A 27268-nucleotide genomic window follows, 5' to 3' on the forward strand; every position below is an offset into this window, starting at 1 on the left:
TCTGAGGGCTGGCACAGCTTGGATGAGCTGAATAAAGGTCAGACAGTAGGCGGTTTGTCAGCACAGATCGTGTACAGCCATTGCTCATTTAAGTGTTCAAGAATGAAATACCCGATGTGTGCTCTTGAAGAAGAGGCCCAAAAGAGCTTAAACATAACAAAAGGCTCTATTTTTTTTTCTCTCCCGCTTGTCTCAGTGCTACTACTTTAAAAAGGAAGGAAGAAGCTGTAAGAAGTGGGCTTCATCCCTGGGTTCCTCTGGAGCTGCAGAGGGCATACGGGTGAGGGTTATGTAGCAGCGTCCATCGTACCTCTGCTGGTAGGCTGCTAAAAATTAGAGGAAAGATGCGGCTTTGGGTGATAAATTATTTCAGTATGGGCTTCTGGACACTTGCTGATGGCATCCATGTGCTGGGCCACACAGCTTGCTGTTTGTACAGCAATCTGTATGGATATAGTAGGGTAAGGGGCTTTAACTAAGGTTCATGGTTGTGGTTATTTTGGTCTGTTCTTCAGATGGGGTGCTGGTTTACTTTCAAGTATTAGCCCCAGGTAAAATACCTGGGAGTGAGTACAATGGGGAGATGTTGACCATAATAGCAGCCCTAGTCGTAATGTACAGTGCTCACAGACACCGTCAAAACTTGGACCAAAATACCTGCTTTCATCCACAACTGCTGCTGTCCAAGTCGCAAGTAAGGGAATGCATCAAGGGAGAAGCTAAGCAGCTCTCTGAAGTACCAAATAACTGGAACAGCCGCAGTGGCTTGTTCTCAGAGCTAACCCAGGTGGTTTTTGTGCTCTCAGGGAAATCACAGTGGCACTGGCCCTCCCCAGCTGATGGTGAATGGCCATAAAGGTGCTGAGGGAGGTGGTTTGGCGTGCTGTAGACTTGAAAAGACTTCGTAAAGCAGCACGACGGAAATAATAAGCTGGAGAAAGCACAGCAGGTAGGTCAGATTTTGGAAAGCTCTACCGCTGGCTTAAAGCCAGCGTTTTCTGTAGGCGTGCAGAAAACGAAGCGGAGCAGTGCCTTGGTGGCCCTCCTGATGCCGGCAAGTGCCACCGGGTGGCAGTGCTGGGGCGTTGTGCAGCACGGAGCTGCTCCTGCTCCCCGGGAGTTAAGGGGGTCAGGTCCCACGGAGGGGCCTTTTTGGTGGCTGTCTCCTGCCCCGTGTGGAAAGATGAGCCCCAGCTGGGTGCCCGAGGGGAAAGCTGCCCATACATGCGGCCTCTGCAGCAGAAGCCTGCGCTGGCCTCAGGCACTGAGTAACACAAAGATCCCAGTGGAGACCACGTCCTTTTTATTAAATCCAGACCCAGATGTGGTCGAGAGCCTGCCCTCTTCCTCCTGCTGTGCTATGAAGTGTAGATGTGGATGTGCAGGGTTATGGTTTTAGTCCAACTGGGTGAAGGGCTGAACACCCAGCTTTTGCAAGCACAAGGTCAGCCAAGAGACTGCAGAGCGATTGATTCAAAGATCGAAGCCAAAATTCCTTTAAGTGGTATATTCTTTATTGCAGCGCTGGATGCACGGGGGATCTCTCCACCTATCGTGCATACCCAAAGCAAAAAGCAGTCTTGAATTTATACAATCAATCTATCAATATTCTACAAGCACCTATACATATGCATTACCTATCCCCGCCTTCCCTCGCTTCTCATGCTAATTAGCCTTTTGGCACCTTGCGCCTGCGTAGAGCCTTCCAAGAACTGTGGGCAGGGGTCTTTGGGAGGAAGACCCCGAGTCTTCCTCACAGTGTACTTTTCACCTTTGGTCAGGAATCTGCTGAATTGGCATGTTTCTTAATTGCGAGAGCTGGTTGTTGCCAATTCTTCCGTTTGTTGTATCTTTATAATGAATTCCAATGTCCAGTTTTGAGATTTATAGTCCTTACGTTTGTTTCTCTGTCCGTCTGCCGCTTCCTTATCATGAGTTTCAGTGTCTTGTTTCGAGATATACAGTCCATGTCTGGGGATTGTCCTTGCCTCCCCAATGCCTCCCCAATACCTCCTTAATCACGATGGTGGTGTCCTGGAGTCCTCACGGGAGGCAGGTTGGCCTGAAATAACTGCGAGGCTGGGCACAACGTTTGGGATGCCCTAAGGGAGCAGCTGGGAGGACAGACCAGAGGGGTAGTGTGGGCTATGGAGAGAACTAAAGTGCTGCCACATCTCTGGGGCCGTGAGGGGAGCGAGCTGGCAGTTGTTCCCAGCACCATGTCTCCTCCAGTCAGACAGGGGACGTATTGTCTTTGTACCGTGCTGTGCCTTACAAACAAGAAATGGCTTGTGTTTATGGGCACCAGGAGTTCGCTGTGCGTCTGACTGCACGGCTGTCTCTTGAGGCAGACAGTGCATGGCTGCGCCGCACAGAAGAGAGAGATATGTGTGATTGCACGTAGACAAGCCCTACAAAGGACCATAATCCTAAAACCAACCCCAAAACCCCCTTGGACCAGCTGCCCGCGGCCTGCCAGCCCTCCTCAGCCCCCCTCAGCCGCCACAAGATGGCGCCGCGGCGCGGTCCCGCCCCCGGGCCGCCCCCGGGCCGCCGGGCGGGCTGGCAGCGGGCGGCAGCGGGGATGGCGGCGGCTCGGGGCCGGGTGCTCTGCCTCTTCGACGTGGACGGGACCCTGACACCGGCCCGGCAGGTGAGGGGGAGCCGCCGGGAGGGAGGTGAGGGGGGGGGGCGGGCGCTGCCCCGCCGCCATTTCGGCCCCGCGGGCTGACCCCGGGCATCCTGCTCCCGCAGAAGATCGAGCCCGAGGTGGACCGGTTCCTGCAGGAGCTGCGCGGCAGGGTGCAGATCGGCGTGGTGGGCGGCTCCGACTACTCCAAGATCGCCGAGCAGCTGGGCGAGGGCGACGAAGGTGAGAAGCCCGCGAGCCCACCCGCTCCGCTGGCCCTGAAGCCGGGGGTGCCGCTCGGGTTCGGGGGCTCACGCGTGCCCCAAATGAGCAGTGGGACCCCGCACCTGCCCTTAGGGTCGCTGGACGTGCCCTAGGAGCCGCCGCTCGAAGGCTGGCTCCCAGTGCCATGGGATGGGAGCAGAGGCTGCCTGAGCCGCTTGGCAGCGCACCCGCAGCATCGCCAGCCCGGGCAGGGCGCGAGGCAGAGGATGGAGCAGCAGGCAGGGCAGGCAGGGCAGGCAGCCTTGTTTGTCCGCCCTCCGCCTTGTTTGCCATCGCCGAGCTCGATGGCGAGCACGCAGCCCGGTCCTAAGGTCTCTCTTCTGCCTCATTAGCAGCGATGGGCTGCGTGGCTCGGGGGAGCGTGGCGCCGGTGGCTGAGTCAGCAGCAATCTGTTTACTGCTGCCAGGAGGGCCCGGCGTTAGATAACCAACAACTGCATCACCGGAGCGCCCCGGCAGCGCACGTGGCTGGAAGCCTGACATCTCGGAGCTCTTATCTTCCGTCTGCCACTGATTCAGTCTGTGACCCCAGTCAGGTCGCTTCCCCCCGCCTGCGTCAGCTGCCCCCCTGCCCGCTGCAGATAGCGGCTGCTCCTGCATCCTGGGAGCTCTGAGGGTCGCTGCCTATGTGCTGGGAGACGTGTGCTGTGAAGGCTCCTGGCAGAAAACATGCTGAGTCCTGGATCCAGCCAGCACTTCTCTCTCTGTCTGGCCCCTTTTCCTAGCTGAGGGCTGAAGCAGCATCCGTTTTTTCTCTTTCTTCTCCTCCCTTTCAGTCATCAGTAAGTTTGACTACGTCTTCGCAGAGAATGGCACCGTGCAGTACAAGAACGGGCAGCTGGTCTCCAAGCAGGTAGGCCGGCTCCTCGTGCAAACACAGCTCTGCCTCCTCAGCCCGCGTTGCTGAGCGCCACGGAGAGCAGGGTGTCTGCATGCGGGTGGGCAGCCCCGTCTTCTCTCCCCAGCAGCCAGATTTGGATGTCCCACTCCTCCTGTTCATGTTTTTGGGTTGGAACAAGGGCCAGAGCCTGCGCTCCCCCAGCTGTCACGTGGCCGCTGGGTTAATGGTTGTCCAAGGGCCACCGCAGCCATGGCAGCTGCTTAGCGCCAGGAGAGGTTCAGTGGTTTGTGCTCCTGTGGGGCAGAAGAGCCAAGCGACACACAGGAAAAACTGACCCACTCCTGCTGTCTGAGGGTCCCCTCACTGCATGCCATCCACGTTTGGTAGAAAGGCCTAGTCTAAAAAAGCCTTGCCATTTTCCTGTGGTCCTTTCTTCCTGACAGAATAGCAGGAACCTCAGCTCTGTGTGTGCTCTTGCTTCTCCCTCACTCCCCTTCTCCTCCCACAGGCCATCCAGGACCACCTGGGAGAGGAGCTGCTGCAGGATCTCATCAACTTCTGTCTCAACTACATGGCGCTGCTGAAACTGCCCAAGAAACGGTAAAGGACTGGCCCTGTGCACATGTCTGTTGTATCACTGATTTCTAGGGAGCTGTGGACCCCAAAGCTGTTGTAAGAACAGCTGAGCTACTGAGCTTGTCTTTGCTCCAGGTCTAACAGGTTTTACTGTAGTATTTAGGGACCCTGTATAGGATCGCTGCCCCCTTGAGCTGGGCACTGTAGGCAAATAATCTAGGAGGGCCTTTCTTCTGGAGAGTCTGAACTGGTTTTTAGCTTAATGCCTGTGCTTTCCCTCACAGGTTCTCTTCCCTCAGAAGCAGGGTACAGCTACTGCATGCACCTGATTTAAGGCAGTGGTAACAGCTAGATGCTGGTCAGGGCATCAGGCATTATCACTGGTCCTATGAGGTTCCAAGCAGACAAACAACGGGTCTTAAGATGGGAGGTGCAGAGTCTAAGCACACAGTCTCGTGCTCTGTCTAACCTAAAGTCACTGGAAGCCTCTAGTAACAGGGCTGGCCATGCTCTGCAGTCAACCACGTGTTTCTGCTTGCTTCCTCATCATGAGATCCCACTGTTACAGGGTGAGTTGGGTTGGTACATCTGGTCTGTAGGAAAACCAGTCTACTGCGAGGAAAGAAAAGGGTAGTTTTCCATTGGATCAGCTCGTTATCATGTCATTGCTGGATCCAGCAGAATAAAAAAAAGAGAGAAAAAAAAATGACATGGAAGGGGAGAGCAGAAGGACGTCTTTCAGAGACAGCCTGCAGCTGAACCAGTCTGGGTGTAATGTCAAACCACCCCTCAGAGCACAGTTTCACAAACACTTGAAGCCAGCACTGCCCAGCAGCTCTGCTCTCCCCTCGCCTCTGGCTGTTTTGTTCCTGCTCTCCCCCTCGTGTCAGCACCAGTGTTTGTGTGGTGAACCCGAGGCGAGCGATCTGCTTGAAATTAAGTTGCTGAAAGACAAGTTGCTAAACTGTGATCCAGATGGGTTTCCTGATGTGAGTCACCGCGTGGCAGCGTGAGCCCTGGTGAGAGGGGCCAGCGTGGCTCCTTGCGACAGGAGCGCTGGCTAAACATGCCCCCGAAACCGTGGGCTGGGACCCAGATCCCTCAGGGCTGTTTGGTTGCTTCACGGCTGCCTGGTTGCTCAACCCAGTGAGGTTTCAGCTCCCAAGTGACTCTGTGGATTTAGGCTTGTGGGATTTCTAACAAAGCAAGGACTTTAACCCACGTCTCCCGAGTCCTGGCCCTGGGCATGGAGCCATAAACCCTCGGTGCTGCAGGGATGCTGTCCGCAGGCTTCAGGCACGGCTGCCTACGTGCCCTTTCCACAGGCACTTCTGCTCTGTGCTACGAGACAGGAGGGGGAGAGTTTCTCCCCGGGGTAAGCGCTTTATCACAGAGGAACAGCAGACGGCTGGGAGGGACGTTAGAGGCTTAGGGAGCTCAGGGCTCCTCGGCCGGACAAGGAAGGGGATCTTCCTGCTCCGGGTAGGTTCCCTCAAGAGTTTTGATCTATTTTCAAATCAGCAGTGCTGCCGATTGGCTTCTGTTTTGCTCTGCGTTGTTCCTGCCCCTCCCGTGCACCGGTGCTGGTACTTGTCTGAACCCTCGGTGCGCTCTTCTGAGGTGATAAGCCAGCAAAAAAGGAGAAGAGAATGGGAATCGATGATTTTTTGCCAGCTTAGTGCTTTGGACCAGCCCACCAAGGAACTGGCAGAGCAGTAGTGTCAGTGCGAGGCGAGGGTGTCAGGCGGGGAGCTGGGCCCTGTTTGTGCAAGCTGTGATAGCGATCACAGCCCAAGGTGCGGGTGGCAGAGGGGGGATGTGAAGGCCCTGCAGGGCCCTGCCTGATCCTGCTGCCCAGCATCAGCAACACGTTACACTGACCTGCTCCTTCCCATGGCCCCAGGCTCCTGCCAGCTTCACACAGACCAACGCAGGGAACTTCTCTGAAAGGCCTCCAGGGGTGGAGATGCCACAGTCTGGCCAGGCGGTTGATCCAGCCCAGGCGGCAGCTGTCCTTGCAGCTATTGCAACATCACAAAATGTCTCCTGTTATCTCACCTAAGCCCATTGCTTCCAGCCCGTTTCCAGAGCACAATAACTGTTTGTTCCCCTTCTCTTGCAGTCTTTTTATTAAACTATCCCTTGGAGACCTTCAGTAGCTGTTGAAGCCTGGTCTCTGCCTGCTGAAACGGGGCTCTTGGGCAACCTTAGAAGCTCGTGCACAGCTGAAGCGCGAGCACCCATGAGTGGGCATGGCTCCTCTCCTCCTGCATGTCCCTGCGGACACTGCATGCCTCACTGAGCAGCCGTTTCCCTGGAAAAACCTTTTTATTTCTCTCCCAGCCCCTGTAAATCCCACCAGTAACCTCATGCTCTTGCCCACACACAGAGGAACCTTCATTGAGTTTCGCAACGGGATGCTGAACATCTCCCCCATCGGACGGAGCTGCACGCCGGAGGAGCGAATCGAGTTCTCCGAGCTGGACAAGGTACGGGCTGCGTTCGGGCTCACCCTCCCTTTTGGTGGTTTTGTGCTGTTCACAGATCTCAGGTCTCCTGGGTGGCCCAGCGGCTGTCGTCTTTTTCCCTCTCTCCCCTGCATAGGAGAGCTGGAACTAAGGGGCTTTTTAGACCGGCAGAGCCATGGCAAATATGCTGGGCAGATCTGCTGCTCCCCGTAGCCTGCTGGAGCTGCCCTGAGCTGGTGTCTGTAGGCAGGCATCACGCAGGACTGGTGAAAGCTGGTTAAAGGGTGTTGAAGCGGCCAGGAGGAGAGGGTCAGGCAGGAGGGAACTGATGGCAGTCAGATCACAGCGCCCATTCAGGACCCCGAAGAGCACGGGGAGTTCCCTTGTTCCAGGGGCTCGGAAAAGCTGGGAGAGTGAGCAGAGCAGAGCGATGAAGCAGAGTTGCCCGGGAGACAGCTTACGGTGTATTTCGGTAGTGTCAGCATCTGATTACTCAAACCTTCTCCTTCTTCTTCTCCTGTGCAGAAGGAGCGGATCCGGGAGAAGTTTGTGGCAGCCTTGCAGAGGGAGTTTGCTGGCAAGGGCCTGCGTTTCTCCCGAGGTGAGTAGGGGCGGCTTCCCTGGCTGTGCTTTGGCCTCTTTATCGTGCTTCCCTTAAAATCATGGAAAGGGGAGCAGGAATCCAGGCTGTTCCCTTCAGGGGCCCGGCTGGGTGAGGGCTGGAGCCGTGCTCCCCAGGGAGCCCCCGGTGAGAGCTCAGCAAGCTTCTATTCCTGGAGAGGCGCTGCGAGGGCGTCACATTCGCATTTGCAGCAGGTCGATGGCAGAGGATAAACCGTGCTGTAGATTTTCCTCTCCGGGAACCATCCAGACCAACTGGGTTCTGTCCCGTGACGCTATCTGTGCCTGACTGCAGTTAGCCGTGCTGAGCCCAGCCCTGCGCAGGCAGGAGGTCTGTTCTGGCTCAAGCAGCAGCAGCCGGGCTGCCAGCAGAGCTCCAGGCACATTCAGTCCTCCGCACAGGCTCCTCGAGGAATGCAGGGGTGTAAGAGAGGAAGGGATCTCGTGTTTCTCAGCGCTGGGGTTTTGTTTGGGAGGCTGGCTACTAGGGAAACGTCTTTCTCCTTGGCAGAAGAGCTGCCAAAAGGCAGGGAGTTTGCCACCCTGTGCCTTTTGCAGGGCCGTGCCTCGGGTTGGAGGCGCGCTTTTACAGCCAGCTTACCAAAGGCAAGGAGCTGAAGGAGCTTGGGGCTTGAGCAGCCCTGGGAATCTGCTCAGGAGGGGTTGGAAAATGAAATGAGGGTAGCTGAGGGGTGGGGCTGAGGCCAGAAGGAGACCCTCCACAGAACAGGTAGGTGGGTGTAATGTAAGGAGGTGCCACGTGGAAATCCAGCCAGAGGGCAGGGGGGTGACAGGGCCGGGACATGGCATGTGGCACTCCGCTCCTGCACCCTGTGCTGCCTGCAGCATTGCCACAGCCCAAGGTGACGGCAGATCCTGCTGCAGCTCCCCAGGCCCATGCTCTGCCTAGACGAGGTGCTTGGTGTCCCCACACCAGCCCTCTCTCCCCTCTCCAATTTCCTTACCCATTCCAGCTGGCATCAGGAGCCCTCCGTGCTGCCCAGCTCCTTTAGAAAGGAGAGCACACAACGAAATGCAGCATTCTTCGTAGGTAAATGGCTTTGGATACAAAAAAAAACAAAAAAGGGAAGACTTTTAATGAGGACACTGTTCTGCTCTGGGAAATGGGCATCCAAGTTCAGTTCCTGCTCTTTTGTAGGAGGGCACTTGGTCTCACAGGGCTCTTGCTCCCTTGAGTACTGCAGAGCCTTGTCCGGGGCACCCTGTCCTGCAGAGGCTCCTTCTGCCTGCGGGGCCAGCATCGGGGAAGGGCCCCAAAGCAGCAGGGACATCTCAGCCTGCCGGGGAGGAGAGGAGCACGGCATCGTACGTGTGCTCCTGAGCAGCCTGGGGGATCGGCACCTCTCCTCCAGCAGGGATCTTCCCCCGTGGGTAGCTGCCAGCTCACCCCCCTCCCATTTGAGGCAGGATTATTATTGGTGAAGAAAGAGAGTGGGAGAGTTTCCGATAAGGTGCTTTGCCCCCCGTGGGGACGCAGGACACGCCGATGCTCTCTGTGGGGTGCAACCCCAAATCTCCTCCAGCCGGTGCCTCTCTTACAGCCCCTGCAGCCCCCCGGTGCCTGCGTGTCACCGTGCTGGTGTCCCTCGGGCTGCTGTCAGGGGAACAGCACCCGCCACCCTCCCAGCTCCGTGCCAGAGCCCAGGGCACAGCTGGTGGGGAGGGCTGGTAGGGAGGGCTCCCCGCTCGCACCCAGACCTGTCCCGGGGCGGGGGACCCCCCACCATGTCCCCACCACGTCACCGACGCCCCCCCTCCCTCTGGCAGGCGGCATGATCAGCTTTGACGTCTTCCCGGAAGGCTGGGACAAGCGCTACTGCCTCAACGTGCTGGACGACGAGAGGTTCGACACCATCCACTTCTTCGGGAACGAGACCACCCCGGTGAGTGCACCCCACACACCCCATGGACGGCTGCTTCCCCTCCCCGGGCCTGGCTGCCCACAGCACGGAGGCCGACACAGACCTCTAGCGGTGCAGGAGGGGGAGATGCTCTCACGTGGGTCGTGCAGAAATCCATCTCTGCTGCACTGCGCCGCGAGCGGGTCCAGCACCTTCCCCATCCTTTCCCTGCTCGCTCCTCCCGTGGCACGGAAGAGGTGCTAACGCTGCCCCTGCTCTCTGTCCCCCTGCAGGGAGGGAACGATTACGAGATCTACGACGACCCCCGGACGGTGGGGCACAGCGTCCAGTCCCCCCAGGACACGGTGCAGCGGTGCCGCGAGATCTTCTTCCCAGAGCGAGCTAACGAGTACTGACTGCCAGGGCACGGCCGCCCAATCCCCCTCTTCCTCCCCCTTCCCCCCCGAGGAAAAGCACCTTCATTTGAGGAATCTGCTCAGGGTTGGACTGAAAAACACTTCACAGAGCTGGTCGGGAGTTGGCCAGCGGGTGGGCGCGCGGAAGGGGGCCACTGCTGGTCAGCCCTGCGGCGCGCCCCGCTCCTGGCTGAGGTTTGTGGGACCGGGCAGTCCGTCCGCCAGCAACGCTGCTCTCCGGCCAGCTTGGGCCCCGGGGGGCAGCAGCACCTGCCTGCGGGACCGGGGCGCGTGGCAAGGGGCCATTCATAGCCGTGTGTGTGTCTGTCCGTCCGTCCGTCCGTCCCCTTCCGTCCTTCTCTTTTTCGCTGTTTCTCTCCACGCTCCTGCACGAGGGAAGGTGAATCTCCCGTGCCTCCCCCCTTGCGCAGCCTGGCGAGGGGCGGGGAGCTCCCCCTTTTGAAGGCCTCCGGCGAGGATGCTCCGCAACCTCTCTGGGCCACCCGTGGTGCTGCCTTCCCATCCGCGTGTCCGTGTGGACTGGGACACACCAAATCGAATGGAGATCGACACCAACGCAAACCCAAACCTCAGCCTTTGTTCCCGGCCCTTAGGAGCCCCTCGCCACTCCCTGCCGGTGTGTCACGGCCACTGACGCCAGCCTGTGGCTGCCCCATGCTCCTGTTTTCTCGTTTTTTCACCCCCTTTCCTTGCACCCCGCACCCATCCACGCAGCCCCGTTGCTCTTTGCCTCCCACCCCGGGGTCTGGAGCGCAGAGGGAAGTTTCCCAGCTGCTGCCACCCAACCACGGGACCAAGCTGCTCAGGAGAGGCACCTGGTGCTCCCACGTCGCCCCGGGCACAGCCCCGAGTGGATTTGGTGCTGTAGTGGTACGAGCAGGGCGCCGTGAGCCCTGCACAGCCGGGGTGCCCTCTTACATTCAGCACGTCGGGTCTGTGGTGCACCAGATTTGCAGGAGTGCAGCGGTCTGTCTGGCGTCCAGAAATCCCCAACAAATGCACAAATTCCTCTCTCTGCACAGACGAAATCTGTGTGGGAGAAGGGGACCTTGTTGGAGAAGCCTGAATGTAGGGGACCCTCTTCACAGGCCGCTCTCTTGGCCCTTCCCCTGCAACCTTCGTGGAGGAATCATCTTCTGTGGTTCCACTTTCGCTTTCGCTGAGGACCAGGTTATGTTTGGGTGTTTGGTTTTGGTTGTTTGGGTTTGGTTTGTTTTCCTTGTAAATCTATTCCAAGGCAGCAGGTCTCTGCTGACTTGCAATACGCCACACGCCTGTCCCATAGCGTGACCCCGTGGGGTTTCTCCCACCTGTGTGTGAGCGAGTGGATGTGGTGGGTCCTGTGGCGGGGGCTGTGCTGCCGTACGGTTCTGTGTCTGCGTGAGGAGGGTGGCTCCTGTCTGACTGGTACCAACTGTTAAATGAGGAGTAATTTAATTAAATACATAGAGATATATATATATAAATCAATCCTATTAAAGCCACAACGTGCAGCTGTCGGAGCGTGTGCTTTGCATGGACTCTGCTGTGCCCTCAGGCACTGTGTGCGGGTGCAGGTGAGGTGCAGGAAGGGGATTTGGGGTGAGACGCGGGGTGGGGGTGCGGTGAGCCTGCTGGGGAAAGCCCCGAGCGCCCCAGGTCCCCCGCCCCGCCCCGCACACACACACACCAAGAGGCAGGACCAGCAGGGCTCAAGGGAAAGTCACTTTTAATGGTTTATTGCCAATGTTACAAAGGTTGACACAAGGTCAGACAGGCGGGAACCACACCAGAGTTGTAAAAACACCAACGAGTCTAGGGTTGTCGTTTATTTTGGAGGGAAAAAAAAAAAAAAAAAAGAAAGAATAATAATAAAAATAATCAAAGAGTTTGTCGTGGCCAGCGCAGCCGGGTCCTGCAGCCCCCGGTGCCTGTTCCCCCCGGGCCGCAGCAGCCCACCTGGCCAGGGACCGCAAGGGGTTTGTGCTTTATGTACCAGACCCTGTCTACACCGAGGCGCTGGCGCAGGGCGTGCCCGGAGGAAGGCGCGCCCGTGTTCGCCCCGTGGCCACCTAAAAACCCTTCAGCCCCACGGCAAGCTACCGACGCGCACGCACACACACACAGGCACACAACGGGGGTCCCCGCGGGGCTGGGGTGACACGGGGACGGGGAGGAGGAGGAAGCCGTCTCCCCAGAGCCAGCTCCGGCCCGAGGGCAGTGCGTCGCCGGCCCCTCCGTGGCACACAGAAAAGACAGCGCTGAGCACCACAGGGCCCTGCCAGCGGGGGTTTGTCCCTTAAAACTCCTTTTTTCTTCCTTTAAGCCACCCTTTTTTCTTTTAAACTATAGTATTGACGTGGCTTGACTGAACAAAGGTTTAACTCTGGGGAGGGGGGGCTCAGCCGGGACCCACCGTTTCGGGGCAGCACGGTGCTGCCCTGTGATGCTCTCCTTGGCTGCATCCCGCTGGCCCTGCACACCCGGCCCCCAAACCCCGAGGTACCAGGGAGGGGAAAGGAAAGGAAACCAAACCAGTGCTCGCCCCCAGGCCCCGTGTTGGGGCAGAGCCCGCTTCTCCCGACGCCCCCTTCTCCACGGCCCGAGCTGGCAGTGACAGAAACACACACCGGAAAACTGAGGTGGGATCGGGTGGCCCTTCTCCCGAAGGAGCCGCATGGCTGAAGCCCGGTGAGGGGAACGGGGTCAAGAAGGGGCTCGGCCGCCCCTTCCCGGCACAGTGACACGCTGTAAGGACGGGGACGTGGGGCTCGGGGCTGCCCCCGGAGCTGGGGGGGGCTGCAGGGAGGGCTCCGCTTTCCCCGTCCCCCTCGAAAGACAGCTACAAACACACAAAGAGAAAGGAAACCCTAACCTTAGAAAAGACACCGAACGCAGACGCCTGCGTGCTGGGGGGCGGCCCCGGCCCCGCCGCCAGCTCGGCTCCCCCTGCGCCCCCTGCAAGCGGCCGTGGGGCCCCCCGGGCGCCTAGGAGCCGATGATCTGGCCGGACCACGTCTCGTGCTTCGTGTGGGGCGCCAGGTTGGTGAGCACCACCTCCACCGCCTGGAACTTCTGGTTCTTGGGAGGGATGGGGCACACCTTGTACGTCACCTCGTCGCCCTCCACCGGGACGTACTCCCCCTCGATGCTGCGGGAGAGGAGAGGGGAGGCGGTGGGACGGGGGCTGCGAGCCAGACCCCGTCCCCGGACCCCACAGCACCGAGGAGGGCACCCAACCCGCGAGCTGCACCGTGGGGGAAAAACCCCCAGGCACCCCCAGGGTGACCCGGCACCGCGCGGACTCACTCAGACACGTGGACGAAGATGTCCTCTGTGCCGTTCTCCGGCGTGATGAACCCGTGGCCCTGGGAGCGCGAGAACTGCTTGCAGACGCCCTTGAAGACGGGCCCAGCGGAGGCTCGCGCCGTGCTGCGGGAGGGAAGGGACGGAGGCGCCTCGGTGCTGGCTCCCGGCCGTGGGTCGGCGCGGGAACGGCTTCCCCGGGGGGAGCAGGCGGCCGCGCGCCCGGTACTTACGCGGAGTAGGTCCTGGTCCTCTTGGTGGGCAGCGGGCTGGGCAGGTCCCGCAGCAGGAGGTTGCCCCGCTCCCAGACGCGGCTGCCCTCGCGCTGGAAGGGGAAGGTGGGCCACACCGGGGACTTGGGCGAGTGCAGGGGCGGCACCGCCGGCGGGGCGCCGGGCTCCGAGGACATGGTGGGAGCGGGGGGCTCCTCCGTCCTGGGGGCGGGCGGCGGCGGGGACGGGGCTGCTGCCTGCGGCCTGGGGGGCGAGGGGGGAGCGGTTACAGGCGGCTGCTGAAAGGGAGAAGGGGACCCAAAGCCGGGTGCCTCTGCCCTGGGGCTCACCCGTGTCCCTCGCCCCGAGCCGGGCACCCCGGCACCCACGGGTGACCCCCGTCCCCGCCACCCCTCCAGCCCCACCGGGGTGTATTTGGGACTACGCCTGCGGGCACTTCACGCGCCGGGGAAGCCGGTGAGGTTTCGCTCTGCTTTCTGAGACGCAGCAGCCTCGGGGGGCCGTGCGGAAGGGGGTCACCTCCGCTCCAAAATAAGCAGGTGGCAAGGACACGGGAGAAGGTTTGTGGAGCAGCTGCCGTGCTGGGGAGGGAGCGGGCGGCCCCCGTTCCCCTCACCCTGTTTGCTTTCCCTGGCCGGCCTCGGCTCTGCTGGCCCTGGGAGCCCTGCAGAGCCCCACTGTGGGGCGGCCTTCACGCCATGGTCCCACTCGGAGGCAGGAGCCCCCGTGGCAGCGGGGCCGCCTCCTGCTGTGCGTTATCGCTGGCGGGGCCTCGCGGCTTCCCCGGCAGCTGAGGGACAATGGCGGGTCCTTAACCCGCACCCCGTGCCCTGAGCCAGCTGGCAGCACGCGCGGGGGCTGCCTCCCACCCCATCCGAATCCCTGCAGCAAACAAAGGGATGGAGGAAACCAAATGCACGGCAAAAAGCGCAGTGGGGACACGGGCACGGCCTCCCCACGCCTGCCCCACACAGGGAGGAAATGGGGGCATCCGAGGAGGCCAGACCCCAGGCCACTTAGGGCAGCCAGGCAGGAGATGCACCGGCTTTTATCTGCAGACCCAAGGGCCCCCTTCTCACCGTCTCCCTCCCTCCCGTGACCCCGTTTAACTCCGCACCCTCCCCGCAGCCAGGCAGGAGCCCTTTGAAGAGGCCCCGGCCTCGCCACTCCCCGTTCATTAGCAGCAGCGAAGAACCCCCCTCCCCGCCTCACCCCCGATACAGATTTAATTGCTTTAATCACCCTCAGCCCGTCGGCCCTCCCACACGGCTCCTCTTTGTGCTCCTTCTCCTCACCGGGACCCGCGGGACAGACGGACGGGCTCCGGGCCGTGATGCCTCTGCCCCCCAGCTGGGCCGCTGCGTGTCCCTCTGCCATCGCCTGGCCCCTGTCCCCCTGCCATCCCCACTCCCCGCCCATGTGGGTCATTTTCTCCCCCGTATGCCCCAGCGACACCTCACGCGGGCTCTTCCCTGCCTCTCCCTACCACATTTTCCCCATCCCCGGGGACTGCTGATGCCTCTGGTTCAGCACCCGCTGAGTTTGTAGGTCCATCTCCCCCGTCAAGAGCAAAAAACCCGCATTTCTGAAAGAAAGCCCGGCCCCGCAGCTGGCCGCTGGCAGCCACCTCCCCGCTCCTGCCAGGGCACCCGGTGGCCGACGCGATTTTCCGGCCCGCCACCACCCCGGGGGAGCTGCCTCCCAGGTGCTCCCCCAACACAAAATGCCAGGTTTTCGCTTTGGGGCTTAATTCACGCGCTGGAGAACATCAAGGACCCGGCAAGGGCTTCTCCCGGGGGCTGCAGTGAGGGGCGGGAGCCAGCAGGCTGCCTACGGACAGAGGTGAGCGCTCCGGTTAGCCATCCTCCCGTCCTCAGAGCAGGATGGCAGCCCCGGCGTCTCGCAGGTTTTTATAAACGCCGTCTCTGCCCGATGCTAATGAAAGCCTCGCTGCCCCCTCCCTTCTTTTTTGGTTACCGGATCGTGCCATTAGGAGCGACATTACAAGGCAAGCCATCTCCTCCACGTCCCCTGCACGCTGAAATCCCCTCCGCCGAGATGGTTTGCTACAGGAAAAAGAGCCCAGGCATTTTCTGGGGATACACATGGAAAGCTTCCCCTCCCCATCTAAGCCAATCACACTCCCAACTCCCGGGATCTTTGCTGAGATAAGTCTCGCCTACGATACAGCCTGGTTAGCGCTAAAATATGAATGTCACCTTTCCGGATTGCTTATAAAAAGCTCCCTCAGTCAGTGCTCTGCAGCCGGGTTCTTGGGGAGGCCACGGGGAGAGCAAGGCGGCTGCTGGAAGCCAAGGGGAAGCCAGAGGAGAAGCCATCATGGAGGCTTGAGTTACCTTTGAGGCATACATGCATAATCATCGCTCCCAAAGACCACGTTTGGGGGATTTGGACGTTTGGGGCTTGGCCGATTTTCAGATGAGAGCAGGGTCTGTTCAAAGACCTCATGCAAATGTCCTCATCCGCGTCCTTCCTCCCTCCTTTGTGGCTCTAACTTGCTGTCTGCAGGAATGAATAGTGCAGCCAGCCCCACAGAAGCACCCATTCAAGCCCCCACCGGCAGCAGCCCGCTTTAATAAGACAGCTTTTCGCCCGCCGCTTCCCCCCGCACTCTCCCAAAGGGAGAGCTGCCCCCAGCTGCCCCCAGCCCTGCGTGGCAAAGCCCCGGCTCTCTGCCCCCGGCAGCAGCGGCCACGCAGCGCTGCCACCCCCGGCGGAGTTATTGTCTCGGAGGCTGGTGGGGAATAAACAACGCGGAGCAGGGAGGGAAGCGGCACTTCACCCTCGCACCTTTATCCGCCACCTAAGGAGAGAAAGCAGAGAGCGACACGAAACGAAACAAAGCAGCCCGCAAAGCAAACGCCGTGCGGGAAGTTCAACCTCCGGCTCCAACAGCCTGGGCGAGCCGGGCGGCCGTCGTGCCTGCCCTTACCTCCTCAGCAATGCGGGGCTCCCTGCAGCCGGGGCGTGCAGCGCATCAGCGCTCGGCGGGGACGAGCGAGCGCTCCTCGGCTGCCCGGCGATGAGCAGCGCTCTCGCATGTAGCCCGGCTCCGGGGGCTTTTCTCTCGCCGGCTGGCTGCCTGCCGGCCGCCTCCCGACGTCTCCGCGGTGCCTGATGTGCGGATGATGTGCAGCCCGCACACACGCATCCGCACGCCTTCCCTGACGTCAGGGCCAGGCCAGGGGGAGCGGGCAGGTGGGAGGGATCAGGCCGGGCAGCCCCGCGCCAGGCTCGGCGGAGAGGCCGCAGGGGGGCCGGAGGGGCCGGGGGTCAGCGTGGAGGGCCAGCAGCACGCCACCCGTGCCACCCGACACGTGCCCACGGCGGTGGCACGGCCCCACACGGCCACGGGGCAGCCCCACAGGCTGCAGGGACAAGGCGATGGGGGACAGGAGGCCCCAGAGAGGGGTCGAGCCTCACCCCACATCTCCCCGAGTCGTGCTGCGGGCGTTTCTGCCTTTAAAGCATCGCATCCCTAGTGCCACCAGACAGTGAGCCCCCCGGCCCGAAAGATCCTTTCCTTCCCTTCTGCCCTGTACCCACAGGGCTGTGCCTCAGAGGGTTCTCTCTGCAGGCAGAGGAAGCGAAACGAATCGGCCCGAGACTTTCTCCCCTGGGGGCACGGCGCGGTGAGGCCGCTGGCTGCAGCGGGGACGGGAATCAATTGTTCGCCGTGTCCGCTGGGGATAGGGCAGGGGGTAACGGGGCTTAAATCGCAAGGAGCAAGATTGATGCTAGGCATTAGGAAACGCTTGCTAACGGAGCAGACAGTTAATTACTCAGATAGATTGCCTGGGGAAGCACTGGAGTCTCCATCGCTAGAGATTTTTCAAACCAGGTTGGGCAGGCGTCCGTCGGGGATTTGGGGTGCTATCGGCCTCGTTTTGAAGCAGGAAGGTGGCGTCTGTGGGTTCCACCACTGCCCATCACACTCTGGCTGGGGCTTTTCAGGCAGCTTTCCATGACAAAACATGAGTCCCATTCACCACCTGCGGATGCCACAAGGCTCGCCTGCCCTCAAAACCCTGCAAAAGAAGCGGAGGAGAAACACAGCCACCTGCTTCAGCCTCCGCTCTGGGTTCCTCCTGAGCTCCTCTCCTGGGGCAGCTCTACCTCCCAGACGCAACCAGCCCCACAGGGCGTGGAGCTGGAAGCAGCTGGAGGACTGCTGGGGATGTGCACATGGGCTTGCCCTCTTCTTCCCCTGGTGTTTCTTTCGTATTTGCACAGCGAGTATCATAAATGCCTCGTCTTCCCCGCCCTCTTTGTACACCAGGGCTAGCTGTGTGCCCAGCTGCGTGCGTCAGCCTGCCCCCCCCGGGGAGTCCCCAGGGGCTCCTGCAGGAGCTGGAGGTGCGCTGGGCTGGCAGGTGGCTCTGGGCATGCGCCGCGGCGGCGGAGGCAGGAAGTCTCGAGCATGTCACAGTGATAAAAGGAGACGAGGGGAAGCTTTGATCACGGAGTGGGGGTGCTGGAGACGCCTGCGGAGACAGAAGCAAAGGCAGGAGTGCTGAGGTCTTTGTACGTGAGAGGATGCGTAATTCCTTTGGAGTCAATCAAAGCCGGGCCGAAACAGCCTCGATGCAAATTGCTGCTCACCCCCTCCAGCGTCCCCGAGCCAGTTTTCCCCCAAAACCCTGGGAATGTGGAGGCAGAGGAGAGCGTAAGCAAAATAATCTGGGGGTTCCTTGCGCTTTCCTCCCGGTTTCTGAGCCTTCAGGTAACTTCAGATTGTGTTTTCAAGTCTTCCTCTACAGTGGTGAGGATAAGAAATGCCTAGGGTTTTCCCTAAGCAGCAGAAAGATCCTTCTGTGATCTCTCGATTCAAGCAGCTGAGGCTTCAAGAAACAGCCACTGGGATCCATGCTCCCAGATGTTGGAAAAGCCCCAGCACAGGGGCTCGGCCCTGCTGAGAAGCCTCTGGAGACTTCACAGCTCTGTACAGAAACGTGTGAGCGGGCCCTGTGGGGTCGTGGCCATTTCTCGTGTCAGTGCTACTCGGACAGAAAGAAACCCCTCAGCAGGACGGGGCTGTTCACACCACCTCCAACACCAGGGCACCTCAGCTGCAGCGTGAGACACAGCGTGCTGCTGAGCGCTACCTGCACGGAGTTGAGACAACACCGATGTTTTATGGGGAAAATTTGGCCTTGGTTCGTATTTTGGCATCAGAGACAGGGCTTATGACAAGGGCTGCTGGAAATACAGAATTCCTCTGAGGAGAAAACCTAGCTGCTAGCAGCCTAGCATCTGTCACGTCAGCGAAGCCCCGGGCGTGCACCGGCGTGGGGTCAGAGAGGTTACCTGCGGACCCGAAGGCATTTCCTGCGGTGTTTGACTTTGCTGGTGGAGGCCGAGAAATCGCCAAAAAGGCTCAGCTCTGGTGGTGTTGTAGCCTGGTGTCCTAAGGCAATGCAGCTCCTCTGACTGCCTCCGCCAGCTTTCTCTCCACACGTTTGTTTCCCCAGGGCATTATCAAAAATAATACCTGCAGTATCGAAAATAACACCTAATCACCAAAATACGTAATGGTGTAGAGAGGGATCCTGTTGTCCTTGCGGAGGAACAGCCTGCAGAGCCCAGCCCTTGTTTGCAATCAGAGAGCTGATACAGGAGGGATTGTGCTCATCCCGGCCCTAGAAGGGGTGTCTCACTTGAGGAGACGCCAAGGAGCTAAGCACGAGACACGCACCAGCAGGAAGGGAGGCCTCACGGACCTACAGCTCTCACAGCTTGGATTTGGGGCTGTGGATCAGGCAGAAGGGAAATGCATTTGCTTCGTATCGGGCACTCATCAGACCCTGACAGGGCATGGCTGATGGAGACATGAAAAACGTTAGCTGAAGGGTGGGTTAGAAATGCAGGTAGGATATGGCTTTGTCCTAATCCACCCCATTCAGTCTCCCATGTTCTCCCAGGAATTTACCCTGCTATTCCCCTGAAGCCTTGCCCCTATTTAACCTTATAGCTCTTACATAGAAAATCATCCAGAGGGATCACCTTGCCAATACCAACACATTATCTAACTTCTGCCTCCCGCTGTGATCCCAAGGCTATTTCTTACCCTGCTGTCAGTTGAGGGGCACGCTCAGGACCTGATCTCTGTTCTGAAAAAGTAGCTGCAGACACTTGCAAAAACTGCACTTTGGCCAAAGGTCAAACCTAGCACCGACTGCCCTGCGTGGGGCCAGCACGGAACAGCAAGGGATGCGGCACGTGTGCCAGAGAAACTGTGCCGTGCTCAGCTGCCACCACAGCACAGGAGAAAGGAGCCTTTGTGCAGCTCCTGAAGGAGGCCGAGCAAAGCGAGGTGCCACAGATCTGGCTTGAGGTGTGCTGACACCCTGTACGCAGACCGGCCATTTAACAATAAAACCTTTAACGTCCTTGTGAGGCAGGAATAACTGCAGAGAGATCAGAAACTCCTCAGCCGAGACAGGCGTCTCATTAATAAGGCCTATATGCAACATCGCACCCTCATTTTCCCCTTCTCGCTCGTATTATTTCACGAGGATCTTCTCCCCAGCGCTCATTACTGCCCCGCTCCGCGCTGCTGGGGGGCGCGGGGGCTGACACGCGTCGTGGCGCCATCAAAGCCGCTGTGCTGACAGGGCACTTTTCCCTTGTCAAGCGCAAATAAATACATAAATAAATAAATAAAGCTTCGAGCAGCCTCCTTTCACGTCTCAGACGCGGGCACTGCCCCTCATGTTCCACAGCCGCCCCCCCCCCCCCCCCCCCCCGGCTGCAGGGCGTGCGGTTGCCCAGAGGCGGAGGGCTCCGTGTGGTGCCCGCCGGGGGCCACCGCCGCGACGCCCGTTAACGGCGCCCAACGGCCGCTAACGGCCGCCCTCAGGGGGGCACAAAATGGCCGCCGCTCCAGGCGGGCCGGGGGCGGGGCTCCCCGCTCCTCGCCGCGCGATTGGCTCTTCCCCGCGTCAATCAGAGCTCGGTGAGCGTTGATTGGCTCCGGCAGGGGAATCGCCTCAGAGGCGCTGCGCCGGGCGGCTGTGAGGCGGAGCGGGGCTGCTCCCCGTGGTCGCTGTGTGGCCGCCTCCGTCCCCTCCTTCGTCCCCTCCTTCCCTTCCTTCTCCCCCCCCGAGCTCCTGAGGTGCCGCCCCTGTTCCCCGCGTGGTCCCGGCGAGGCCGGGCTCTCGCCCCGTGTCCCCTCAGGGGCGCTGCATGGTGGCCGGCCACCATGTTTGTGCTGGTGGAGATGACTGACACGGTGAGGATCCCCCCCTGGCAGTTTGAAAGGCAGCTGAACGAGTCCATTGCTGAAGAGCTAAACAAGAAATTGGCCAACAAGGTAATCTGCAGCCTGGTGTAGGCTTCGTGGCAGCCCTCTAACAACTGAGCTTTTTTTCTTTTTTTCTGCATTTTTATTTCTACATATGCACTATCATAAAAGCTTCGGGATGAAGGCCATCCCCACAGACTGAAATAAAAGAGACTGGGACCAGAGACAGCCAGGTATCACCTCAAAGGGGGCTGCTGCTCTAAGGCCTCGTGCTGGAAGGGGAAGATACCGAGGTAGCAGATGGGCCAGAGCATCACAGAGAAGTCACCGCTGTCGTGTGTAGGGTAACAATATGAAACACAGCCTGAAAAACAAACACAAACCCATCTTGGGGCAATTAAGAAAGCCAGTGTAAATAAATGCAGAACATTAATACTGGAAGAGAAGTGATAGTGCTGGTATGTGACTTGCTTGGTGCTGAGCACGGAGTGGAGGCAGGATCTTGGCCTTTGGCACAGGCTGTAAGAAGCGTTGTGTCATGGGCCAGGAGCTCGCCCTTTCCCCGTGCGGCCTGTGGGACTGTGGTTAGCGTGCAGCTTTCAGCACGAGGCAGGTGCAGATGTCAAAATGCAGTTCGTCAGTGTGCAGGGAGCGCCAAAGAGCAGCCCCAAGCGCTCTAAGGTTGAGGGTGGCAGATCAGAGGGACAGGTTATGAAATAACTCTTTCATCTGCTGATGACTAGTAGGTGCCCCAGATGTTGTAGGCTATGAAGCCGTGTTAGAAGTGGCAGAGAAACCAGGAGCTCTCATTTCTCCCCAGAGCCATTATAATTTAAGACAAAGGGAAGTCTAGAGGCCTTTGAGAACACAACCCTAGAGAGAAGCATGTTTGGCCTTTGGATAAGCACTGGGGCTGCTGAATGATGTCTTTTCTTTCCTGTGGGCAATTGTTTACTCTCATGGCAGGTCAAATTTTTTAACCACTGAAAAAAAACACTGAAAAATGCCAAGGATTTCTGTTTGTAGCAGTGCTTTTTCCAGTGCCAATAAAAACACACGCTCTTATAACACTCAAAGGAGATAGGGGATCCTCCGAAATGCAGTGTGGTTTGGGCTGGGGCTTTTGAAGGATTGTACTAAACCAGCCTCCCTCCCACCTTGCCACCCTTTGCTGCCTTCTTTTGAAGAGATGAATGCAGTGTATAAGCTTGAAGGGAGTTAACCTGGTAACTGATTTATTGCTTTTTTAATATATTTTTTTTCTTTGAACAGGTTGTATACAATGTTGGTCTTTGCATCTGTTTGTACGATATTACAAAACTGGAAGATTCATACATATTCCCTGGAGATGGGGCATCACACACCAAAGGTATGCTCTTGTCCCAAGTGTAAACTAAATTCCCTTGTTAGATAAATTTAGTTTAAAGGAGCTTGCTGAAGTTCAGTCTTAACTCTGTTCCTACTAGGAGGGCAAGAGGAATATGGCAGAAGTCTCTTTGCCTTTCTTTGGTTACAAATACAAATTTCAAGAGCCAGTCCTGCCTGCCTTCTCCTGCAGTCCATGTCAGCTCTGCAATTAGAGCCATAGGTGTTGGATAAGGAAGGGGTTAATTTAATTTTAAATGATTGGAGATCTCCAAATAGAAAATAATTTATATTAACTGCTCTACTTTTGTCAAATATTTTGTCTTTTTGAAGCTTATTTTGCCAGTCCGGAATTTTGAAACGTGTTTCTAATTTTAGCATTCACACAACAGTTGATGCTGTTTTTCTAGCTGGAAGTTTTGCTGCTTTTTTGTTTGAGACTTAGACAGATCTGGTTCAGCATACATTTTAGGTGACTTTTTTTTTGGCAATAATAAATGATTCATCTTTTTACTTTTGTCTTTTGGCAAATCTGAATGGAAAATGGAAGCAAATGCATAAAAAAAAATATTAAAGTTTTTAAAGTTTGTTTCTTTAAATAAAATAGAAAGATGCATCTTTCTAGATCTAATTTTCGGTGTGGAAGTATTGCTTGAGTAAATGAAGTGTTTCCTTTTAGAAGGGAACCGGACTGATTGTGTGTGGCTCCCCTCATGTAAATTTAATGCCAGCAGAACTCACTCCCTGCAAATAAAAGCTTCTCGAACACTGAGGAGGATGGCAGACTCTCCTGCTTGCTTTAATCTCCATTCACTTTCTTAACTTTGAAATACTCCTTGAACTGAAACAGGATAATATGTTCCCTGCAAGTTTGCAAAGAAGTCTCCTGCTTTCAGAAGCTGAGATAGCATTTATTATTCCCAGGCAGCAGGATTTATTACCCTTTTTCTACTTTTATGTAGAAGAGCAGCACTGAGCATGGACAGCTAAAATGATGTTAAATAGCTCTTAAGTTTTCTTCTTTGTCTTAGTATAGCTTCCTTATAATTATAAATACTTGGTTAGAACCATAACTGGATTTTTCACTGAGGTTAAATAAGATTGTTAGAGGATCTGATTGGCTTTGATAATATTGTGTACCACATAATTTAATTGGAAGAAGATGTATCTTTGCTGACAAAGATAAATGGAGCAGATGTAGTACAAGAAGTATCATTTCAGCTGATATTCTTGGCCTCCAAAGAACGCTAACATCATAACTAAAGCAGAGGCCTGCTCCACATCCATAATTTTTTGGTTTTATTCTGTGAAATTGAATTCTTGCAAGCTTGAAAAGCGGAGAACAGGATACTGATGATCAGCTGCTGTCATAATTTGTACAAATCAGAGCTCTGATTCCTGTTTTCCTGAACAAACCAGTACCTGTAAGGAAGGTGTAAAAGACGCTCGATGCAGCGTTTTAGAGGGCACGTAGGATGTGGGATTTTGCTCTAATGGCTGCCACCCTGTGGAAGGAGAACGGTTCGCTCGCGTGGTCGTAACGTTACCGATCTGTTTTCTTTCAAGTGCATTTCCGCTACGTGGTCTTCCATCCCTTCCTGGATGAGATCCTGATCGGGGAGATTAAAAGCTGCAGTCAGGATGGCGTTCACGGTGAGCTGCAACTCAGAACGTTAGGGACGGAAGGGCTGCAGAGCACCTGGAGCTGCGACGATGTCAGGCAGCGTAGCGCTCTGTGGAGGCTGGCTGGAGACATGAGCAGCCTCTGGTGCTGCTCCCGTCGGAGGGTGCTTGGTAGGCTGAGCCTGGCAGCTTCCCCTGCGCCTGATGGTTCTGCCTGCAGCTCCCCTTCCCTTTTGTCACTCGTGTGCGTGCCCAAGAATAGGCAGGCCCATCTGGAGCTAGACTGGATTTATTTTCTCGCTTCAATTAACACAACTTTTTTTTTTAAGGTGGTAGTATCAGATCGTGTTGGTCTGAAATGCCTTCCATATAGTTCCGTGAAAACTGATGAGTATTTCCTGTATCTGGAAACACAGCAGGGAAACATCTTTCTAAGACAGATGATCAGCTGGGTACTGTATGAAGTGCTCAGTTGATGAGTTGCCTTCTGTTATTGTAGGAGTTTTCCATGCAAGCTCCTCTCTGTGCTCATTTGTTAAGTCAGGACAAAGAGATTATCGTGGGTATGTTTATTGCTGAATTTAGGCAGATCCGGTCTCTAATAAGCCTCAATATCATGAATCTAACAGGGGAGGTGGAATTGATCTGACTTTCCTTTGGTCTTCATCTGACGTGTTACTTCTCTGATTTTTGAGCTCTTTTCTTTCAGGGACCTCTGTAGCATCTGACTCATTTCTTGGAACCCTGACACTTCCAGCCCTGCTCCAGGCAGCCTTTTTCTTTCCCAGCGGGCAGAAGACCGTGCCCTCTGTTGCTGCATGTGCTTCAGCTGGGCGGGTGCTTCGCTGCCAACTGAAATGGAGCGTTGTGACTCGAAGAGTAATTCCTGCATAATCTCAGCTGTCCTTCCCAGGAGAGAATAAGTCTAGAAATGCATTGTAGGAATTGCTGCGGTACTGCATCGTTGCGAAGAGTCATTTCAGTCTTAATCAGATTCTTTTCCCCACAGTTTCTATTGGGTTCTTTGATGATATTGTCATCCCCCCGGAATCCCTGCAGCAGCCAGCTAAGTTGTATCCTTTGATCACCCGGCTAACTTCACTGCTTCGTCTGCAAAGATTGTGCAGCGCTGGCCCAGCAGCCATTCACTGCCGCAACAATGCAGGTGCTCGGTGGCAGAGGCTGGGCTGCTGTGTCGGGCAAGTCCCGCAGGCTGTTATCACAGCCAGACAGGCCCCACTCACGCCTATTAGGGTCTGTGGGATCACTCTGCCAGCTGATAGGAACGAACAGCAGCGTCCCACAAACAGCCGCGCTGTAATCCCTGCCTCGGCTCTTGGCTGCTGCTGAAGACAGGGCGCAGGTTTTCCCACGTGGTGCAGTGTCTAGCTACGTGGCGTGTCTGATGGCCTTGCCCGTGGTAGGCAGTGTCTTCCTGGGGTTTGTTTGTTTGTTTTGGGGGCGGGGAGAAAAACCCCAGCTGTGTGCAGGAAAATCGGAGGTGAGGCCCTAAAATGTGCAGGGGGTGACCTAGGACAGCGCGCTGCAGCTCGAGAAGGGATTGTGGAAAGGCTTTGAATCGAGGGGATTCTCAGAACTGTAAGGAGGTGTTCTGCCAGGGGAAATCGTTCCCATCCTTAGCCCTTGGCGTGGCCAGCGACGAGGCAGAGCAGGTGTGGGTGTGGGAATATGAGACAGAAGAAGGGGCCCACGACCTTTACATGGACATCGGGGAGGAGATCCGCTTCCGAGTTGTGGATGAGACGTTCGTCGATACATCTCCCACGGGCCCGAGCTCTGCAGAGGCTTCCACCTCAAGCGCCACAGAAGAAGTGCAGAAGAAGGAGGCACCCTACACTCTTGTGGTAACCATGTGCATAATTCGTAGAGCCGTGGAAACAGTGTGGTTTGTTCTGGGGCTAAAATAGCATCCCTTTCCCAAGGAACTGATGGTGTTAAGCTGACCACGAAGCCAAGAAAGTCACAAAATCAAAGGAGTGGGAAAGGGGAGGAAGGAGATCGTTCTTGCGGTCGCTCCGTGCTTGCAGCGAGCTTTCACTGATCCACTGTGCTTGGTGGTGGAGCTCCCGTCGGGGAGGCTGAGTTAGGACGGAGCGTAGGTGCCAGCCCTGCAGGTAGGGCTGAGCACGCAGGGACCCAGGGCTGGGAAAACCACACCAAGGTTTGCACCGCAGCTGAGCGGCCTTTCCCAGGCCGTGCTCTGGTGTCAGTGGAGAGGTGGGTGGGGACCAGTGCGAGCTGTGTTTGCTCACGGTTGGGGTATGTCGGGAAGTGCTTGATTCTGCAGGTGCTGCAGGTTTGGTGTAGCATTGATGAGGATTAAAGAAATTTGGGCATTTGCAGGGCTGGGCTCTGACAGCGAGAAGGGGAATACCTGTTCTGTAGCTCACAGGGGAGACATTTTGTATTTTTATGCATTTCTCCTGTATTTTCCGTGCTGTTTACAATCGCTCACTCTCTTCTGCTCTGTGTGACCAGGGGTCCATCAGCGAGCCAGGCCTGGGCCTCCTGTCGTGGTGGACGAACAGCTAGCTGCAGCCAGCCTGCTCCGCAGCGAGGCTTCCCGCTGGGGATTTGGGGGTTACGGGATCCTGCTGCTGCGCCTGGGAAGCTGAACGAGAAACCAGAGCTGCCATCCTCTGCTTCCCCGTCAGCTTCCAGCCTGCCAGAACAAGACAGTCGCTTTCAAGAAACGCCTTCACTGATGGGGAGAAGTGAATTTGCAGGGACAAAAAGGCCTGAGCCCAGCTGGGGCTTTGGTCTCCTGCCCTGGAGGGAAAACTGGAGAGGTCTTTACTCGCCTGAGCTACGAAGGGAGTGGGACGTCAGTGAGTGAAAGCGGGAGAGAATGCTTGTCTAGAAGCATCGCTTCCTCGGGCTGACAGCTTGATCCCAGAGGGGCAGAATCCTGCCCTTTTCACAGGAGCTGGAGGAGAAACCCCAAAAGACTGGCGCTGAGAGGTGTGCTGCTGTGGAGGCTGGAAAGTGCTGCTGCTGGGTTAGAGGGGAAGCTGCGGTAAAGTTCTGCTGAGTGGGAACTCAATGCATGGGTGAAGTCCGCCAAAGAGAACCGGAACGACATCAGTTTACCCCAAAGCAACTCGGGCTTTATGAAGAGGACCACTGCGGAAAGCTGCAGGCTGCTTGTGGTGAAGGGAAATACTGTACCAGGCGGGCTGTACTTGTGTAGGAGGGGCTCAACCGTGCTGGAGTTTGAAAATGCGTAATTATGAACTGAAATGGACCAGTGTTACTTGAAGCAAGTTAAATGTGTTTGTGGGAGTGGGTTAATACCAGAAATGGAATAAATAGTAAAAACCACACAGCCTGCCTTCCTCTACAATTCCTGGAGAAACTGTTCGCTTCCTGCCTAGCAGGAAGGGAAAGAAGCTGCCTCCTGCAGTCCAGCTACTTGGATTTCAAGGCAGACCGCGTTGAGTGTCAGGACTAATGCTTTGCTCCGCTCTAACAGCCAGTAACAAACAATTGCCATCAGCCTCTCTGACAGCAATGAAAGGAAAGAGGGGAACAAAACAGGGAGTAAAATCTATGCAGGGCCCGGTGCCAAGCGGGTGATGGTGCACATAATTACAAAGCCAGCCACGTTTGGCAGGAAGGGGCTGTAATTCCCTGGGATAGCGGCTATGCTAACCTCCAACTGCGAAAACAAAGCCTGAGTCACCAGCGCCCTCCCAGCAGCGCAGTTATAACCCCTTAATTCGGAACTGTTATTCCTGGTGCACTGCTCTAATTAAAAG

General features: G+C 57.0%; 3 protein-coding genes across 5 annotated transcripts; 2 read left to right on the top strand and 1 right to left on the bottom strand.

Annotated features, from left to right (window-relative positions):
* The first annotated feature begins 2466 nt into the window (after positions 1-2466).
* PMM1 (phosphomannomutase 1) lies at positions 2467-11218 on the top strand. Its single transcript, XM_084288873.1, has 8 exons — positions 2467-2653; positions 2755-2872; positions 3691-3767; positions 4264-4355; positions 6721-6820; positions 7325-7400; positions 9209-9324; positions 9576-11218. Exons 1-8 carry the CDS (start codon positions 2510-2512, stop codon positions 9696-9698), a joined length of 846 nt encoding a protein of 281 aa, XP_084144999.1. The 5' UTR covers positions 2467-2509; the 3' UTR covers positions 9699-11218.
* Positions 11219-11410: 192 nt separating this feature from the next.
* CSDC2 (cold shock domain containing C2) lies at positions 11411-16383 on the bottom strand. 3 transcript variants are annotated; one of them, XM_084288887.1, is made up of 4 exons: positions 16191-16383; positions 13238-13480; positions 13008-13130; positions 11411-12849 (listed from the first exon to the last, which is right to left on the bottom strand). In XM_084288887.1, exons 2-4 carry the CDS (start codon positions 13411-13413, stop codon positions 12687-12689), a joined length of 462 nt encoding a protein of 153 aa, XP_084145013.1. In that variant the 5' UTR covers positions 13414-13480; positions 16191-16383; the 3' UTR covers positions 11411-12686. The 3 variants fall into 3 exon arrangements, with proteins under 3 accessions (XP_084145013.1, XP_084145011.1, XP_084145012.1); XM_084288885.1 differs by lacking the exon at positions 16191-16383 and adding an exon at positions 14724-14913; XM_084288886.1 differs by lacking the exon at positions 16191-16383 and adding an exon at positions 14480-14551.
* Positions 16384-20317: 3934 nt separating this feature from the next.
* Positions 20318-26808, top strand: POLR3H (RNA polymerase III subunit H). The gene is made up of 6 exons (XM_084305705.1): positions 20318-20570; positions 21774-21870; positions 23433-23519; positions 24499-24562; positions 25147-25354; positions 25989-26808. The coding sequence occupies exons 1-6, from the start codon at positions 20460-20462 to the stop codon at positions 26040-26042; spliced, it is 621 nt and encodes a 206-aa protein (XP_084161831.1). The 5' UTR covers positions 20318-20459; the 3' UTR covers positions 26043-26808.
* The last annotated feature ends 460 nt before the right edge of the window (positions 26809-27268 follow it).

The sequence above is a fragment of the Netta rufina genome (genome assembly GCF_964035555.1).
Source record: "Netta rufina genome assembly, chromosome: 1".
NCBI lineage: Eukaryota > Metazoa > Chordata > Aves > Anseriformes > Anatidae > Netta > Netta rufina.

Bases quoted from the DNA above. Each gene is read 5' to 3' on its own strand.
- PMM1 (XM_084288873.1), top strand. From the start codon at position 2,510: ATGGCGCCGCGGCGCGGTCCCGCCCCCGGGCCGCCCCCGGGCCGCCGG. The intron at 2,873-3,690 runs GTGAGAAGCCCG...CCTCCCTTTCAG, and splicing joins GCTGGGCGAGGGCGACGAAG to TCATCAGTAAGTTTGACTAC. The intron at 6,821-7,324 runs GTACGGGCTGCG...TCTCCTGTGCAG, and splicing joins AGTTCTCCGAGCTGGACAAG to AAGGAGCGGATCCGGGAGAA.
- CSDC2 (XM_084288885.1), bottom strand. From the start codon at position 14,791: ATGGACCTACAAACTCAGCGGGTGCTGAACCAGAGGCATCAGCAGTCC. The intron at 13,481-14,723 runs GTAGGGAGAGGC...CTCGCCCCCCAG, and splicing joins CCGGGGATGGGGAAAATGTG to GCCGCAGGCAGCAGCCCCGT. The intron at 13,131-13,237 runs GTAAGTACCGGG...TCCCTCCCGCAG, and splicing joins AGGACCAGGACCTACTCCGC to CACGGCGCGAGCCTCCGCTG.
- POLR3H (XM_084305705.1), top strand. From the start codon at position 20,460: ATGTTTGTGCTGGTGGAGATGACTGACACGGTGAGGATCCCCCCCTGG. The intron at 23,520-24,498 runs GTGAGCTGCAAC...TTTTCCCCACAG, and splicing joins CAGTCAGGATGGCGTTCACG to TTTCTATTGGGTTCTTTGAT. The intron at 24,563-25,146 runs GTATCCTTTGAT...TGGCGTGGCCAG, and splicing joins CTGCAGCAGCCAGCTAAGTT to CGACGAGGCAGAGCAGGTGT.